At 49.0% G+C, this 17,857-nt stretch overlaps 2 protein-coding genes across 2 annotated transcripts in view; both read left to right on the top strand.

Moving 5' to 3' along the window:
- The window catches only part of LOC123732225 (vegetative cell wall protein gp1-like), an 8,140-nt gene extending 5,902 nt beyond the window's left edge, over window positions 1-2,238 (top strand). Inside the window, exons 2-3 of the mRNA XM_045711514.1 lie at window positions 942-1,008; window positions 1,956-2,238. Coding sequence (XP_045567470.1) covers window positions 942-1,008; window positions 1,956-2,238 — 350 coding nt within the window. The remainder of the gene's footprint in view (window positions 1-941; window positions 1,009-1,955) is intronic.
- Window positions 2,239-2,451: 213 nt separating this feature from the next.
- LOC123732228 (protein FAM83G) lies at window positions 2,452-12,435 on the top strand. Its single transcript, XM_045711518.1, has 6 exons — window positions 2,452-3,383; window positions 4,290-4,457; window positions 8,959-9,083; window positions 10,453-10,777; window positions 10,912-11,307; window positions 11,596-12,435. Exons 1-6 carry the CDS (start codon window positions 2,925-2,927, stop codon window positions 12,433-12,435), a joined length of 2,313 nt encoding a protein of 770 aa, XP_045567474.1. The 5' UTR covers window positions 2,452-2,924.
- Window positions 12,436-17,857: the final 5,422 nt, after the last annotated feature.

The raw sequence follows: 17,857 nt of genomic DNA, 5'->3' as shown, positions 1-17,857 counted from the left end.
GAGAGACAGAGAGAGAGAGAGAGAGACAGAGAGAGACAGAGAGAGAGAGAGAGAGAGAGAGAGACAGAGAGAGACAGAGAGAGACAGAGAGAGAGAGAGAGAGAGAGAGAGACAGAGAGGTAGAGAACAGCAACCCAATTAGACTCAACCAAATCATGAGAAAACTAAAAGATAATTACTTGACACATTGGAAAGAATTAACAACAACAACAAAAAACCCAGAGCAAACTAGAATGTTATTTGTCCCTAAACAGAGAGAACACAGAGGCAGAATACCTGACCACTGTCACTGTATACAGACATAACGTGACCATCAGGAATCAGGTAAGATCCAAGTGCAGACCGTGTTGAAGTAACAATGTTTATTGCAGCAAACAGAGGCAAAGGTACAGGGCGGCAGGCAGGCTCAGGGTCAGACAGAGGTCAGAAATCCAGATAGGGTCAGGGGTCAGGCAGAGAGGTCAGGACGGGGCGGGTTCAGCGTCAAGACGGGCAAGGGTCAAATACCAGGAGAAAGAGATGAAAAAAAGAGAGGCTGGGAAAAGACAAGGACGTAACACTGGTGATCTTGACAAACAAGACGAACTGGCAACAGACAAACAGAGAACACAGGTATAAATACCCAGGGGATCATGGGGAAGATGAGTGACACCTGGAAGGGGGAGGGGGGTGGGGGGGTGGAGACAATCAACAAAGAAACAGATCAGGGTGTGACAAGGACATTTGAAACGCCTCTATTCCTTTTGTAACTTCTGTCAGTGTAAACGTTTACTGTTCATTTTTTATTATTTATTTATTTACCTTTTGTTTATTATCTACGCCGCTTGCTTTGGCGACGTTTCCCATATGTTTCCCCATGACAATAAAACCTCTTGAATTGAAATTGAATTTGAGAGGTTTCACATTCCCTCTATTGATCAACGGTTTCTGTGTTGTCTCAGTCGGTGTAGCGCGGTGCTCGCAACACCAAGGGGTGTTGGGTTCGACTCCCGTCGGGGACCAGTACGGGTGGGGGGAAAAGAAAAACACGAGAAATGAATCAGCTCACTCGCTGGATAAGTCGCTCTGGATAAGAGCGTCTGTTAAATGCACGTTAACGTAATCAACACCTGTAATCCGTCATTGTTATAGTGTTATTCTAACCCTTCATCATCGTCGTCATCGTCACCAGCAGCCCGTAAGGGATAAACAAACGGCTACCTGTGATGATTTATGATGTTCCGTTAAAACTGACGCATGTCGTCGTTTGTCATGTTTTAACGGCGTGGGCGATGTTGAGGACGACACAGAACAGAACAGGTCAGACCTGCGGGCTGTCGACTCGCGCTCCGATCGTCCTTTAAAGCAGAACGTCACGAGAGTATGTGGTGGGGGGGGGTGGGGGTAAACTACAAAATTATCAACAATGGAGAGAATAGCAGACGCCGAATTAACCCTGTAACCATGTGGGATTAACGCTGTAACCACGTGGAATTAACCCTGTAACCATGGGGAATTAACCCTGTAACCACGTGGGATTAACCCTGTAACCACGTGGGATTAATGCTGTAACCACGTGGGATTAATGCTGTAACCACGTGGAATTAACCCTGTAACCATGGGGAATTAACCCTGTAACCACGTGGAATTAACCCTGTAACCATGGGGAATTAACCCTGTAACCACGCGGAATTAACCCTGTAACCACGTGGGATTAACCCTGTAACCACGTGGGATTAACCCTGTAACCACACGGAATTAACCCTGTAACCATGGGGAATTAACCCTGTAACCACGTGGAATTAACCCTGTAACCATGGGGAATTAACCCTGTAACCACGTGGGATTAACGCTGTAACCACGTGGAATTAACCCTGTAACCACGCAGAATTAACCCTGTAACCACGTGGGATTAACGCTGTAACCACGCGGAATTAACCCTGTAACCACGCGGAATTAACCCTGTAACCACTCAGAATTAACCCTAGCCCCCAGACCCCCCAGACCCCCCCAGACCCCCAGGCCCCTCAGATCCCCAGACCCCCCAGATCCCCAGACCCCCCCAGGTCCCCAGACCCCCCAGGTCCCCAGACCCCCAGGCCCCCCAGATCCCCCCAGACCTCCCCAGATCCCCAGGCCCCCAGATCCCCAGACCCCCAGACCCCCCAGGTCCCCAGACCCCCCCAGGTCCCCAGATCCCCAGGCCCCCAGATCCCCCAGACCTCCCCAGACCCCCAGGCCCCCAGACCCCCGATCTAAACCAAGGAATATTGTTTTAATTCATTGTGATGGACTGTAAATCTTCCAGACTGTGTGTTTTTAAGATGACATTTCAAACTGCATAGTTGACATTTATTCCCATGGGCTGGGTTAACAAGTATTTGTACAGTTGTGACTTGACACTAAATCCATCTGTCATTTTTGATTAACTGTCATTCATATCAACTCATTATCGACATAATTGCCCTGCGGGTTAAAGAGACAACACAGGATAAACACTGATCCCGTCTTTTGTCCCGCGGGGCAGTTATGTGGGTAATGAGAGTAAAAAAAGGGAAATTCTGGATCACGTGATAGAGCGGGCGTGTGAGTTCTTGTCACACCTTTCCGGTGAAGCTGGTAACGGGTTGTGTTGTGAGTAGTGTGCTCCCCGGGAGAGAGAGAGAGAGAGACGGGGGTGAAAAAGTGCGTGGACAAAACGGACCGGTAACGCGGGGATTAATAATAATAATAATGGTAATGGCGGAACCGGTCAGTTGTAGTCCCGTTGAATCTGTCTGACTTTACCGGGAATAGTTCCAAGCCTACCCGGTAACTTTTCATTCCAGAGAGAGTTGGGAAGATATTTCTGATTATTGTAGAATAATGTTGTTTATTTAACTAGTGCTCCGTTTTTTAAAAACATTTATTTATTTTTCCGGTTACTGTTCGGTGGGTCTCAAACCATGGCGTTATCACAAATCCAATGTTTGGATGAGAATAACGTGAATCTCCGGACGAATGAATCTAAACCGGATTTTTTTTATTCCGAGGAACAACGTTTAGCGCTCGAGATTCTCCTCCGGGATGGAAGCGATGCTTTTAATAAATTCCTCCACGCGAACAATCTCCGCTGTTTCCTTTCGGACCAAGAGGTGGACCGTTTGACCCGGTCAGTAGAGGAAGTGGACGACCCGGAATCAGAACTCAGTCGGGTCGTTGACTCAGACAGTGATGAACTCCCGGTGTCTCTTCAATACTGGCCGGAGCTTTCTGACTGCTCGCTCCCGCGGCTGGACCTCGGATGGCCGGACTGCGCGTCCTACAGAGGAGTGACTCGCGTCACTGTGTACGCGCAGCCGCCACTGGACGGTTACGCGCACATCAAAGAGATGGTTAGGAAAACCATCGCGCAGGCGCAGAAGGTAAAGCGAGTTTTTTTTTTTTTTTTAATATAATTATTATGACGGTTATATATCGTATGAAACATGAATACTCTCTGTCTGTCTGTCTGTCTGTCTGTCTGTCTGTCTGTCTGTCTGTCTGCCTGTCTGTCTGTCTGTCTGTCTGTCTGTCTGTCTGTCTGTCTGTCTGTCTGTCTGTGTGTATAGGCTGTTCCCATTCTCCAGGGTCATAGTACAGAACAGTATATTCCAGCATATACTGGTGCGGTACAAGACAAAGTACACACAGATTAAAGATACCAGATGACCTCGTTATGCTGCTGACTGCAAATCAATAGACACTGTGGGTTCAACCAACTATACATTATAACCAGCTACAGAGGAGGAACTTTCACTAGGTCGTGACCCCCCCTACATTATAACCAGCTACAGAGGAGGGAACTTTCACTAGGTCGTTACCCCCCCCACACATTATAACCAGCTACAGAGGAGGGAACTTTCACTAGGTCGTGACCCCCCCCTACATTATAACCAGCTACAGAGGAGGGAACTTTCACTAGGTCGTGACCCCCCCCTACATTATAACCAGCTACAGAGGAGGGCCCATAGCTTTAACCGCTAGGCTACCTGCTGGTTACTGGCCCAAAGATCTAACCGGTAGACTACCTGCTAGTTACTGGCCCAAAGATCTAACCAGTAGACTACCTGCTGGTTACTGGCCCAAAGATCTAACCGGTAGACTACCTGCTAGTTACTGGCCCAAAGCTCCAACCGGTACCTACCGCCCTATCATGCATTCTAACATGTGTCTTGACCTGTGTGTGTGTGTGTGTGTGTGTGTGTGTGTGTGTGTGTGTGTGTGTGTGTGTGTGTGTGTGTGTGTGTGTGTGTGCGTGCGTGCGTGCGTGTGCGTGTGCGTGTGTGTAGGTGATTGCGGTGGTGATGGACCAGTTCACGGACGTAGATATCTTCAGAGACCTTCTGGAGGCATGCTTTAAAAGGAAAGTGTCTGTCTACATCCTGTTGGAAAGAGCAGCGTTACCTCACTTCCTGTCTATGGCTGAGAGGGCTGCCATGCATCCCGGGCACCTGAAGGTAACACATTGGTGCTTGGGGGATTTTACACCACAGAGTGTTAATGTGCCGCAGTAGTTCTGGTGCTTGGGGGTTTTTACACCACAGAGTGTTAATGACCAGTTTAATTCTGGTGCTTGGTGGGTTTTACACCACAGAGTCTTAATCAGCAGTTTAGTTCTGGTGCTTGGGGTTTTTTACACCACAGAGTGTTAATGAGCAGCAGTAGTTCTGGTGCTTGGGGTTTTTACACCACAGAGTGTTAATGACCAGTTTAATTCTGGTGCTTGGTGGGTTTTTACACCACAGAGTGTTAATGAGCAGTTTAGTTCTGTGCTTGGGGTTTTTTACACCACAGAGTGTTAATGACCAGTTTAATTCTGGTGCTTGGTGGGTTTTTACACCACAGAGTGTTAATCAGCAGTTTAGTTCTGATGCTTGGGGGTTTTTACACCACAGAGTGTTAATGAGCCGCAGTAGTTCTGATGCTTGGGGGTTTTTACACCACAGAGTGTTAATGACCAGTTTAATTCTGGTGCTTGGGGGGTTTTACACCACAGAGTGTTAATGAGCAGTTTAGTTCTGGTCCTTGAGGGTTTTTACACCACAGAGTGTTAATGAGCCGCAGTAGTTCTGGTCCTTGAGGGTTTTTACACCACAGAGTGTTAATGAGCCGCAGTAGTTCTGGTCCTTGGTGGGTTTTTACACCACAGAGTGTTAATGAGCAGTTTAGTTCTGGTGCTTGGGAGATTTTTACACCACAGAGTGTTAATGAGCCGCAGTAGTTCTGGTGCTTGGGAGGTTTTTACACCACAGAGTGTTAATGAGCAGTTTAGTTCTGGTCCTTGAGGGTTTTTACACCACAGAGTGTTAATGAGCCGCAGTAGTTCTGGTCCTTGGTGGGTTTTTACACCACAGAGAGTTAATGACCAGTTTATTTCTGGTGCTTGGTGGGTTTTACACCACAGAGTGTTAATGACCAGTTTAATTCTGGTGCTTGGTGGGTTTTTACACCACAGAGTGTTAATGACCAGTTTAATTCTGGTGCTTGGTGGGTTTTTACACCACAGAGTGTTAATGACCAGTTTAGTTCTGGTCCTTGAGGGTTTTTACACCACAGAGTGTTAATGAGCCGCAGTAGTTCTGGTCCTTGGTGGGTTTTTACACCACAGAGTGTTAATGAGCCGCAGTAGTTCTGGTGCTTGGGAGGTTTTTACACCACAGAGTGTTAATGAGCAGTTTAGTTCTGGTCCTTGAGGGTTTTTACACCACAGAGTGTTAATGAGCCGCAGTAGTTCTGGTCCTTGGTGGGTTTTTACACCACAGAGAGTTAATGACCAGTTTATTTCTGGTGCTTGGTGGGTTGTTACACCACCGACTGTTAATGAGCCGCAGTAGTTCTGGTCCTTGGTGGGTTTTTACACCACAGAGTGTTAATGAGCCGCAGTAGTTCTGGTCCTTGGTGGGTTTTTACACCACAGAGTGTTAATGAGCAGTTTAGTTCTGGTGCTTGGGAGGTTTTTACACCACAGAGTGTTAATGAGCCGCAGTAGTTCTGGTCCTTGGTGGGTTTTTACACCACAGAGTGTTAATGAGCAGTTTAGTTCTGGTGCTTGGGAGGTTTTTACACCACAGAGTGTTAATGAGCCGCAGTAGTTCTGGTCCTTGGTGGGTTTTTACACCACAGAGTGTTAATGAGCAGTTTAGTTCTGGTGCTTGGGAGGTTTTTACACCACAGAGTGTTAATGAGCCGCAGTAGTTCTGGGTCCTCTTTCCCAAAAGCATTTTTTAAAGGAAAAGTAGGAGCTCACTAGAGGAAAGTTTATTGTTCTACTGTAGGCCGACATCTGCCTCTTAACTGATGGCCCGAATCAGCTCTTCAACCACAGCCAGGATAACACAGTCGTCTATAATGGGTTTTCACACCTGTCCTGGTGTGCCAATGGATAGGCTAACGGGTAGCCTACAGAATGCAGCCTATTGGAATAGAATCAAATGACAGAGGGGGCCTATTGCAAACATCGATGGCACTAGACAATCGCCAGCCGCTGTCTCGTTAACTCATCAATATGCAGCTAAATTCCCCCCCCCCCACACACAGCTGATGTCTCGTACTCAGACTGGTTGAGCAGCACCGACCGAGGTCACAGACTGGTTGAGCAGCACCGACCGAGGTCACAGACTGGTTGAGCAGCACCGACCGAGGTCACAGGCTGGTTGAGCAGCACCGACCGAGGTCACAGGCTGGTTGAGCAGCACCGACCGAGGTCACAGGCTGGTTGAGCAGCACCGACCGAGGTCACAGGCTGGTTGAGCAGCACCGACCGAGGTCACAGGCTGGTTGAGCAGCACCGACCGAGGTCACAGGCTGGTTGAGCAGCACCGACCGAGGTCACAGGCTGGTTGAGCAGCACCGACCGAGGTCACAGGCTGGTTGAGCAGCACCGACCGAGGTCACAGGCTGGTTGAGCAGCACCGACCGAGGTCACAGGCTGGTTGAGCAGCACCGACCGAGGTCACAGGCTGGTTGAGCAGCACCGACCGAGGTCACAGACTGGTTGAGCAGCACCGACCGAGGTCACAGACTGGTTGAACAGCACCGACCGAGGTCACAGACTGGTTGAGCAGCACCGACCGAGGTCACAGGCTGGTTGAGCAGCACCGACCGAGGTCACAGACTGGTTGAGCAGCACCGACCGAGGTCACAGGCTGGTTGAGCAGCACCGACCGAGGTCACAGACTGGTTGAGCAGCACCGACCGAGGTCACAGGCTGGTTGAGCAGCACCGACCGAGGTCACAGGCTGGTTGAGCAGCACCGACCGAGGTCACAGACTGGTTGAGCAGCACCGACCGAGGTCACAGGCTGGTTGAGCAGCACCGACCGAGGTCACAGGCTGGTTGAGCAGCACCGACCGAGGTCACAGGCTGGTTGAGCAGCACCGACCGAGGTCACAGGCTGGTTGAGCAGCACCGACCGAGGTCACAGGCTGGTTGAGCAGCACCGACCGAGGTCACAGGCTGGTTGAGCAGCACCGACCGAGGTCACAGGCTGGTTGAGCAGCACCGACCGAGGTCACAGGCTGGTTGAGCAGCACCGACCGAGGTCACAGGCTGGTTGAGCAGCACCGACCGAGGTCACAGGCTGGTTGAGCAGCACCGACCGAGGTCACAGACTGGTTGAGCAGCACCGACCGAGGTCACAGACTGGTTGAGCAGCACCGACCTAGGTCACAGACTGGTTGAGCAGCACCGACAGGCTGTTATTCCAGGAAGAGGTGAAAGCAGAACCGTCTGACGAGGAACGTAATTCAGCTAAACTATTAAAAGTGGAATAAATGTTGTACTTTTGGAACCAATGGACAACACCCTTCCAGTCACAGTAGGAGACTGTAGGAAATACTGTAGCGTCACTATAGCAACCCAACTCCCATTTGTTACCACTGTCATGTGTCCAAGGGGTTTTCAAACTGTTTTGACCTACGACGGGAGACAGACAGACAGACAGACAGACAGACAGACAGACAGGCAGGCAGGCAGACAGACAGACAGACAGACAGACAGACAGACAGACAGACAGACAGACAGACAGACAGACAGACAGACAGACAGACAGACAGACAGACAGACAGAACAGGGAGAGAGAGAGAGAGAGAGAGAGAGAGAGAACAGAGGGAGGGAGAGGGGGAGAGAGAGAGAGAGAAGAGAGAGAGGGGAGAGAGAGAAGAGAGAGAGAGAGAGAGACAGAGAGAGAGAGAGTATTTTATAGAGCCCCAGTGTTGTGGCTGTGTGCTACTTTCCATATGTTATCTGGCAGTTAAACAGGCTTCACCAGGTCACACCCACAGAACAGACAACAGACACGTCTACCTGTCGAACCACTTACTGTACACACCAGTCGTTATGTCCTGCTGTCCACTGTCCACTCAACACACCCGTCATTATGTCCTGCTGTCCACTGTCCTCTCAACACACCCGTCATTATGTCCTGCTGTCCACTGTCCTCTCAACACACCCGTCATTATGTCCTGCTGTCCACTGTCCACTCAACACACCCGTCATTATGTCCTGCTGTCCACTGTCCTCTCAACACACCCGTCATTATGTCCTGCTGTCCACTGTCCTCTCAACACACCCGTCATTATGTCCTGCTGTCCACTGTCCTCTCAACACACCCGTCATTATGTCCCGCTGTCCACTGTCCTCTCAACACACCCGTCATTATGTCCTGCTGTCCACTGTCCTCTCAACACACCAGTCATTATGTCCTGCTGTCCACTGTCCTCTCAACACACCCGTCATTATGTCTCGCTGTCCACTGTCCTCTCAACACACCAGTCATTATGTCCTGCTGTCCACTGTCCTCTCAACACCCCTCTGTCCTGCTGTCCACTGTCCTCTCAACACCCCTCTGTCCTGCTGTCCACTGTCCTCTCAACACCCCTCTGTCCTGCTGTCCACTGTCCTCTCAACACCCCTCTGTCCTGCTGTCCACTGTCCTCTCAACACCCCTCTGTCCTGCAGAGCCTGCGTGTGGGTGTGACAGGAGGAGCAGAGTTCCTCAGTAGGTCGTGTTCCAGGGTGAGAGGACGTCTGGGTCACAGGTTCCTGTTGGTAGATGGAGACAAGGCTGTTTCTGGATCGTACAGGTACCCTAACCTCTGACCCCTAACCTCTGACCCCTAACCCTCTGACCCCTAACCTCTGACCCCTAACCATCTGACCCCTAACCCTCTGACCCCTAACCATCTGACCCCTAACCTCTGACCCCTAACCCTCTGACCCCTAACCCTCTGACCCCTAACCTCTGACCCCTAACCCTCTGACCCCTAACCCTCTGACCCCTAACCTCTGACCCCTAACCCTCTGACCCCTAACCCTCTGACCCCTAACCCTCTGACCCCTAACCTCTGACCTCTGACCCCTAATTTTGGACACATTAATAATGGTTACAGGGTTAATTCTCCGTGGATACAGGGTTAATTCCGCGTGGTTACAGGGTTAATTCCGCATGGTTACAGGGTTAATTCCGTGTGGTTACAGGGTTAATTCCGCATGGTTACAGGGTTAATTCCTCGTGGTTACAGGGTTAATTCCGCATGGTTACAGGGTTAATTCTCCGTGGTTACGGGGTTAATTCCGCGTGGTTACAGGGTTAATTCCGCGTGGTTACAGGGTTAATTCCGCATGGTTATAGGGTTAATTCCGCATGGTTACAGGGTTAATTCCGCGTGGTTACAGGGTTAATTCCGCGTGGTTACAGGGTTAATTCCGCGTGGTTACAGGGTTAATTCCACGTGGTTACAGGGTTAATTCCGCGTGGTTACAGGCTTCATTCCACGTGGTTACAGGGTTAATTCCACATGGTTACAGGGTTAATTCCACGTGGTTACAGGGTTAATTCCGCGTGGTTACAGGGTTAATTCCACGTGGTTACAGGGTTAATTCCGCGTGGTTACAGGGTTAATTCCGCATGGTTACAGGGTTAATTCCGCGTGGTTACAGGGTTAATTCCGCGTGGTTACAGGGTTAATTCCACGTGGTTACAGGGTTAATTCCCTGTGGTTACAGGGTTAATTCCGCGTGGTTACAGGGTTAATTCCGCGTGGTTACAGGGTTAATTCCGCGTGGTTACAGGGTTAATTCCACATGGTTACAGGGTTAATTCTGCATGGTTACAGGGTTAATTCCACATGGTTACAGGGTTAATTCCCTCTGGTTACAGGGTTAATTCCTCATGGTTACAGGGTTAATTCCGCGTGGTTACAGGGTTAATTCCGCATGGTTACAGGGTTAATTCTGTGTGGTTACAGGGTTAATTCTCTGTGTTTACGGGGTTAATTCCGCGTGGTTACAGGGTTAATTCCGCGTGGTTACAGGATTAATACAGGCATCGGTCTGAGCATCACTAGTTCAGTGCCATTTCATTTTTTTGTTGTGATCGCCGAGGAAGGCTCTTTGTAGTGACGACCCCTAACCTCTGACCCCTGTCTGTATCGTGTGCTCCTTCCCTTCCAGTTTCACCTGGACGGCGTCTCGTTTGGACAGACACCTGGTCACCTTGGTAACGGGCCAGGCGGTTGACTCCTTTGACCAGCTGTTCCGTGACCTCTACCTGACCTCCAGCGGGGTCGACCTCCGCGGGGTCACCATGGAGACGGAGCCGGAGCCGGAGCCCCTCCCCAAGGCCAGCCCTGTCGCTTCTCTCTCCGCAGCTAACGCCAGGAAGCTGTTCAGCCCTAAATACGCCCTGGTGATCGGCGACGCTAACGCTAACGCTAGCGGCGCCAGCCCCGTCTCCTCCGGAAAGAACTCCAACTCCCAGAACCCCTTGAAAACAAAGGTACCAGAATGCATTGCTCCCCCTACTTTACCATAATGTACCGTGCTCGTTAATAAAACACCTGTAGATTTGTTTATCTATATTCTTTTAAAAAGTTTCCTCAATATTATAATCATTCATTTCAATCAATCTAGGGGCGTGTCCCGGAGCCAGTGGAAGCCGCGCCCCTCCACCCGGGATTAGCCTGTCTGGAGAAAGCGTACCTGATTCCGTACCTGCCCACCTGGCCCGAACCCGACCCCCCCAGAGACGTCATCGGGTTCATTAACGTGCGGGACGCGTCGCGGCCGACCCAGGTGCACCTGCAACGCTCCGAGAGGTTCGAGACGAGCCAGGCGATACGCTTCAGCAGTCCCTTTGCCCTGCCCAATGAGGAGCCACTTCCTGACAGGGCTGTGCCTAGACCTACCCCTACCCTTAACTCTACCCCTAATCCTAACTCTACCCTTAACTCTACCCCTATCCCTAACTCTACCCTTAACTCTACCCCTACCCCTAACTCTACCCTTAACTCTACCCCTACCCCTAAATCTACCCCTACCCTTAACTCTACACCTACCCCTAAATCTACCCCTATCCCTAACTCTACCCCTACCCCTAACTCTACCCCTACCCCTACCCTTAGCTCTACCCCTACCCTTAACTCTACCCCTACCCCTAACTCTATCCCTACCCCTAACTCTACCCCTACCCCTAACTCTACCCCTACCCCTACCCTTAGCTCTACCCCTACCCTTAACTCTACCCCTACCCCTACCCTTAGCTCTACCCCTACCCTTAGCTCTACCCCTACCCTTAACTCTACCCCTACCCTTAAGTCTACCCCTACCCCTAAATCTACCCCTAAATCTACCCCTAACTGTACCCCTAAATCTACCCCTAAATCTACCCCTAACTGTACCCCTAACTCTATTCCCTACCCCACCTCCCCCACTCTCCCCAGTCCCGTATGCCCCTCCCTTACCTTCACCCCAGTCCCTAAACCCCGGACGGTGCAGTTGGTCATGAGGAGCGGGAGTGGTCAGGACCTATGTGGAGTCAGAGTGGTCAAGAAGACAGACAGTCTGGAGCTAACTGGACCACAAACAGACTGTCTGAATGGAACTGGACTGTGGCTAGACTGTGAGACCGCACTGCGAACTCAGAGTGACTGTGAGACCGCACTGCGAACTCAGAGTGACTGTGAGACCGCACTGCGAACACAGAGTGACTGTGAGACCGCACTGCGAACACAGAGTGACTGTGAGACTGCACTGCGACCCCAGAGTGACTGTGAGACCGCACTGCGAACACAGAGTGACTGTGAGACCGCACTGCGAACACAGAGTGACTGTGAGACCGCACTGCGAACACAGAGTGACTGCGAGACCGCACTGCGAACACAGAGTGACTGTGAGACCGCACTGCGAACACAGAGTGACTGTGAGACCGCACTGCGAACACAGAGTGACTGTGAGACCGCACTGCGAACACAGAGTGACTGTGAGACCGCACTGCGAACACAGAGTGACTGTGAGACCGCACTGCGAACACAGAGTGACTGTGAGACCGCACTGCGAACACAGAGTGACTGCGAGACCGCACTGCGAACACAGAGTGACTGCGAGACCGCACTGCGAACACAGAGTGACTGTGAGACCGCACTGCGAACACAGTGACTGTGAGACCGCAGTAGTACCCCAGAGTGACTGCGAGACCGCAGAAGTACCCCAGAGTGACTGCGAGACCGCAGTAGTACCCCAGAGTGACTGCGAGACCGCAGTAGTACCCCAGAGTGACTGCGAGGCCGCAGTAGTACCCCAGAGTGACTGCGAAACCGCAGTGCAACCCCAGAGTGACTGCGAGACCGCACTGCGAACACAGAGTGACTGTGAGACCGCACTGCGACCCCAGAGTGACTGTGAGACCGCACTGTGAACACAGAGTGACTGTGAGACCGCACTGCGAACACAGAGTGACTGTGAGACCGCACTGCGAACACAGAGTGACTGTGAGACCGCACTGCGAACACAGAGTGACTGCGAGACCGCAGTGCAACCCCAGAGGGACTGCGAAACCGTAAAAGGACTGTGTCAGCACACACGCACGCCTGACCTCCGTACACACAGACACGACCTGCTCACACACGCTCCCGGCGTGTCGTCCCCGTCCTGTGAATCTAACATGTCGACGGCATCGGAGGAATATTATGAGTGTAGTGACTTTGTAAAGTGACTCTGAGTCTGTCTGTGATCTACTGGCCAACGAGCTACACTGGAGACCTGAGGGGGAAGAGACCCCACACCCTACACAGAATACACACCCTACTGTAGATACTACACATAGTATAGATACTAAACATACTGCAGTTAGCATGGAGAAAGAAGAGGCTAATAATCAGCTAGCACAGCAGGCTATCAGTCAGCTAGCACAACAGGCTAACACGCAGCTAGCACAACAGGCTAACAGTCAGCTAGCACAGCAGGCTAACAGTCAGCTAGCACAACAGGCTAACAGTCAGCTAGCACAACAGGCTAACACTCAACTAGTACAACAGGCTAACACTCAACTAGCACAACAGGCTAACACTCAGCTAGCACAACAGGCTAACACTCAACTAGCACAACGGGCTAACACTCAACTAGCACAACAGGCTAACACTCAACTAGCACAAGAGAAACAGTAGTATGCTAACGATTTGCTAACACAGGAACTACAACAATGTGACAGCCAGTAAACAGTTGAGGGCACAAGGGGAGGGACCGGCGATTCAGTCATCTCACTGATAACCTCTGACCTCTGAGACGAACCACCATAGTGACACTACGGAGAGAGGAGGCCAGCATTGACCTTATGCAACAGTATAGCTTCCGTCCCTCTTCTCGCCCCCAACCTGAGCTTGAACCAGGGACCCTCTGCGCACATCAAGAACTGACACCCCGCGAAAGCATCGTTACCCATCGTGCCACAAAAGCCGCGGCCCTTGCAGAGCAAAGGGGAACAACTACTTAAGGTCGCAGAGCGAGTGACGTCACCCGATTGAAACGCTACTAGCGCGCACCACCGCTAACCAACTAGCCATTTCACATCGGTTACACTTACACAGGCTAGCGATGAGCCTATACTCACTAACACTGACCGTACACTGGTACAGGCTAGCGATGAGTCTATACTAGCTAGTGATGACTCTAAAGTGGACACACAGCTGGAAAGACTTCTGGAGACATGAGATACCTCACCCACAATCCCAACCCCACCACACGCCTCGCCGTCCCCCAGGTCCACACCCAGAGAGACAGAGTTACAGTCCTGCACACTGAAAGAGACAGACCAGAGGAACATACAGGACAGACCAACAGACAGGACACAGGACAGACCAACAGACAGGACACAGGACAGACCAACAGACAGGACACCGGACAGACCAACAGACAGGACAGACCAACAGACAAACAGACAGGACAGAACAACAGACAGGACAGACCAACAGACAGGACAGACCAACAGACAGGACACAGGACAGACCAACAGACAGGACAGACCAACAGACAGGACAGACCAACAGACAGACCAACAGACAGAACACAGGACAGACCAACAGACAGGACACAGGACAGACCAACAGACAGGACACCGGACAGACCAACAGACAGGACAGACCAGTAGACAGGACACAGGACAGACCAACAGACAGGACAGACCAACAGACAGGACAGACCAACAGACAGGACAGACCAGTAGACAGGACACCGGACAGACCAACAGACAGGACAGACCAACAGACAGGACAGACCAACAGACCAACAGACAGGACAGACCAACAGACAGGACAGACCAACAGACAAACAGACAGGACAGACCAACAGACAGACAGGACAGACCAACAGACAGACCAACAGACAGGACACCGGACAGACCAACAGACAGGACAGACCAACAGACAAACAGACAGGACAGACCAACAGACAAACAGACAGGACAGACCAACAGACAAACAGACAGGACAGACCAACAGACAGGACAGACCAACAGACAAACAGACAGGACAGACCAACAGACAAACAGATAGGACAGAGGACAGACCAACAGACAGGACACAGGGAGACAACAAGGGCGCCAGGCTCGGACCACAAATCTCTAACCTCTAACCTCTAACCTCTGAACTCTGACCGGGAACATTTTTTTTGTGACCTGTGAGGTCATCAAATGCCTGACCATCTGGATTTAGCACACAGAACTCTGGGAAAAACAGCTGCTTCTCACACACACACGCCACTCAGTGTCACACACACACACACACAAACACACACACACACACACACACACACACACACACACACACACACACACACACACACACACACACACACACACACACACACACACACACACACACACACACACACACACACACACGTAAAGTTTGTTTGGTACCGGACCTGGCAGAGAGGAGAGAGACTGTTGTGTTTCCTGTGGTGAAAATACAGACAGCATTAAGACTAATTGTCCATTCCCGGTCCGTCGGTCTTCCTCCGTTCCGCCCGTTCGTCCCGTCTTCCCGCCCGTTCCGGTCTTCGGTCGTTTCCCTTCTTTCGCGTTTTTTTTCCTCTCCCCTCCGGTGTTCCCCGTCCCGGCCCGTTCCTCCCGGTCCGTTCCCGCCCGTTCCGGTCCGTTCCGGTCCGTTCTGCCCTTCGTTCCCGGTCCGTTCCCGGTCCGTTCCCGTCCTCACGGACACCTTTGAAAGGGAGTTTGGAAGGACGGTTATGCAGAACTCTTGTGCGGGACCGTTGGATTGAAGCGGGGGGGAAAAAAGGTGTAAATGAGGCTTTGCCAGGAGAATGGTGTGTTTTTCTACAAGGGTTATGAATGTAGTGATGTTGAAATGTACAAACTGTGGAGAGATTAGAGCTTTTTGTACAGTTTCTCTTGTTTTGTCTCTGGTTATCTGACGGGATTTTAAAACAAAAGCCTGTGTGTTTAATTTAAATAGGAAGGAGCTATAGGTACTGTCCTCTCCTGTGGCTGTTCAAAACACACACACACACACACACACACACACACACACACTGCTAACCTACATACAGACAGAAAGACCCCTGAGTTGCACACTCAGTTGAATTAAATGCATTCCAGGTGACTACCTCATGAAGCTGGTTGAGAGAATGCCAAGAGTGTGCAAAAGCCGTCATCATCATGGCAAAGGGTGGCTACTTTGAAGAATCTCAATTATTAAATATATTTTAATTTGTTTAACACTTTTTTTTTTGGTTTACTAAATGATTCCATATTGTTTTATTTCATAGTTTTGATGTCTTCACTATTATTCTACAATGTAGAAAATAGTAAATAAATAAAGGAAAAACCTTCTGTATAATGTAGTTCTGGTCGTAATGTTAATGAGAGAAATGTTTGGACAAAGACAGGACGCTTAACAATGACCCACACACACAGTGGTATTTCCTCTGCCTGCATTTAGAACTCACAGGAAACGAGAGCCAGAGAGTACCCACAAACCCTTTCCTGAGAGAGAGAGAGAGATATACACTACATAACCTATATACACTACATGACCTATATACACTACATAACCTATATACACTACATAACCTATATACACTACATAACCTATATACACTACATGACCTATATACACTACATAACCTATATACACTACATGACCTGTATACACTACATAACCTATATACACTACATAACCTATATACACTACATAACCTATATACACTACATGACCTGTATACACTACATAACCTATATACACTACATGACCTGTATACACTACATAACCTATATACACTACATGACCTATATACACTACATAACCTATATACACTACATGACCTGTATACACTACATAACCTATATACACTACATAACCTATATACACTACATAACCTATATACACTACATGACCTGTATACACTACATAACCTATATACACTACATAACCTATATACACTACATAACCTATATACACTACATAACCTATATACACTACATGACCTGTATACACTACATAACCTATATACACTACATGACCTATATACACAACATAACCTATATACACTACATAACCTTAACCTATATACACTACATAACCTTAACCTATATACACTCCATAACCTGTATCCACTACATAACCTGTATCCACTACATAACCTGTATCCACTACATAACCTACATACACTACATAACCTGTATCCACTACATAACCTGTATCCACTACATAACCTATATACACTACATAACCTATATACACTACATGACCTGTATCCACTACATAAACTACATAACCTACATAACCTGTATCCACTACATAACCTGTATCCACTACATAACCTATATACACTACATAACCTGTATCCACTACATAACCTATATACACTACATAACCTATATACACTACATAACCTATATACACTACATGGCCTGTATCCACTACATCACCTATATACACTACATAACCTGTATACACTACATATAACCTATTTACACTACATAACCTATATACACTACATGACCTATATACACTACATAACCTGTATACACTACATAACCTATATACAGTACATAACCTGTATACACTACATAACCTATATACAGTACATAACCTGTATACACTACATATAACCTATTTACACTACATAACCTATATACACTACATAACCTATATACACTACATAACCTGTATACACTACATAACCTATATGCACTACATAACCTATTTACACTACATAACCTGTATACACTACATAACCTGTATACACTACATAACTTATTTACACTACATAACCTATATACACTACATAACCTATTTACACTACATAACCTGTATACACTACATAACCTGTATACACTACATAACCTATATGCACTACATAACCTATTTACACTACATAACCTGTATACACTACATAACCTGCATACACTACATAACTTATTTACACTACATAACCTATATACACTACATAACCTATTTACACTACATAACCTGTATACACTACATAACCTGTATACACTACATGACCAACAGGATGTGGACACCTGCTCGTCCAACATCTCATTCCAACATCATGGTCATTA

The sequence above is a fragment of the Salmo salar genome, unplaced genomic scaffold (genome assembly GCF_905237065.1).
Source record: "Salmo salar unplaced genomic scaffold, Ssal_v3.1, whole genome shotgun sequence".
NCBI lineage: Eukaryota > Metazoa > Chordata > Actinopteri > Salmoniformes > Salmonidae > Salmo > Salmo salar.
This window is presented reverse-complemented; position numbering and strand designations above follow the sequence as displayed.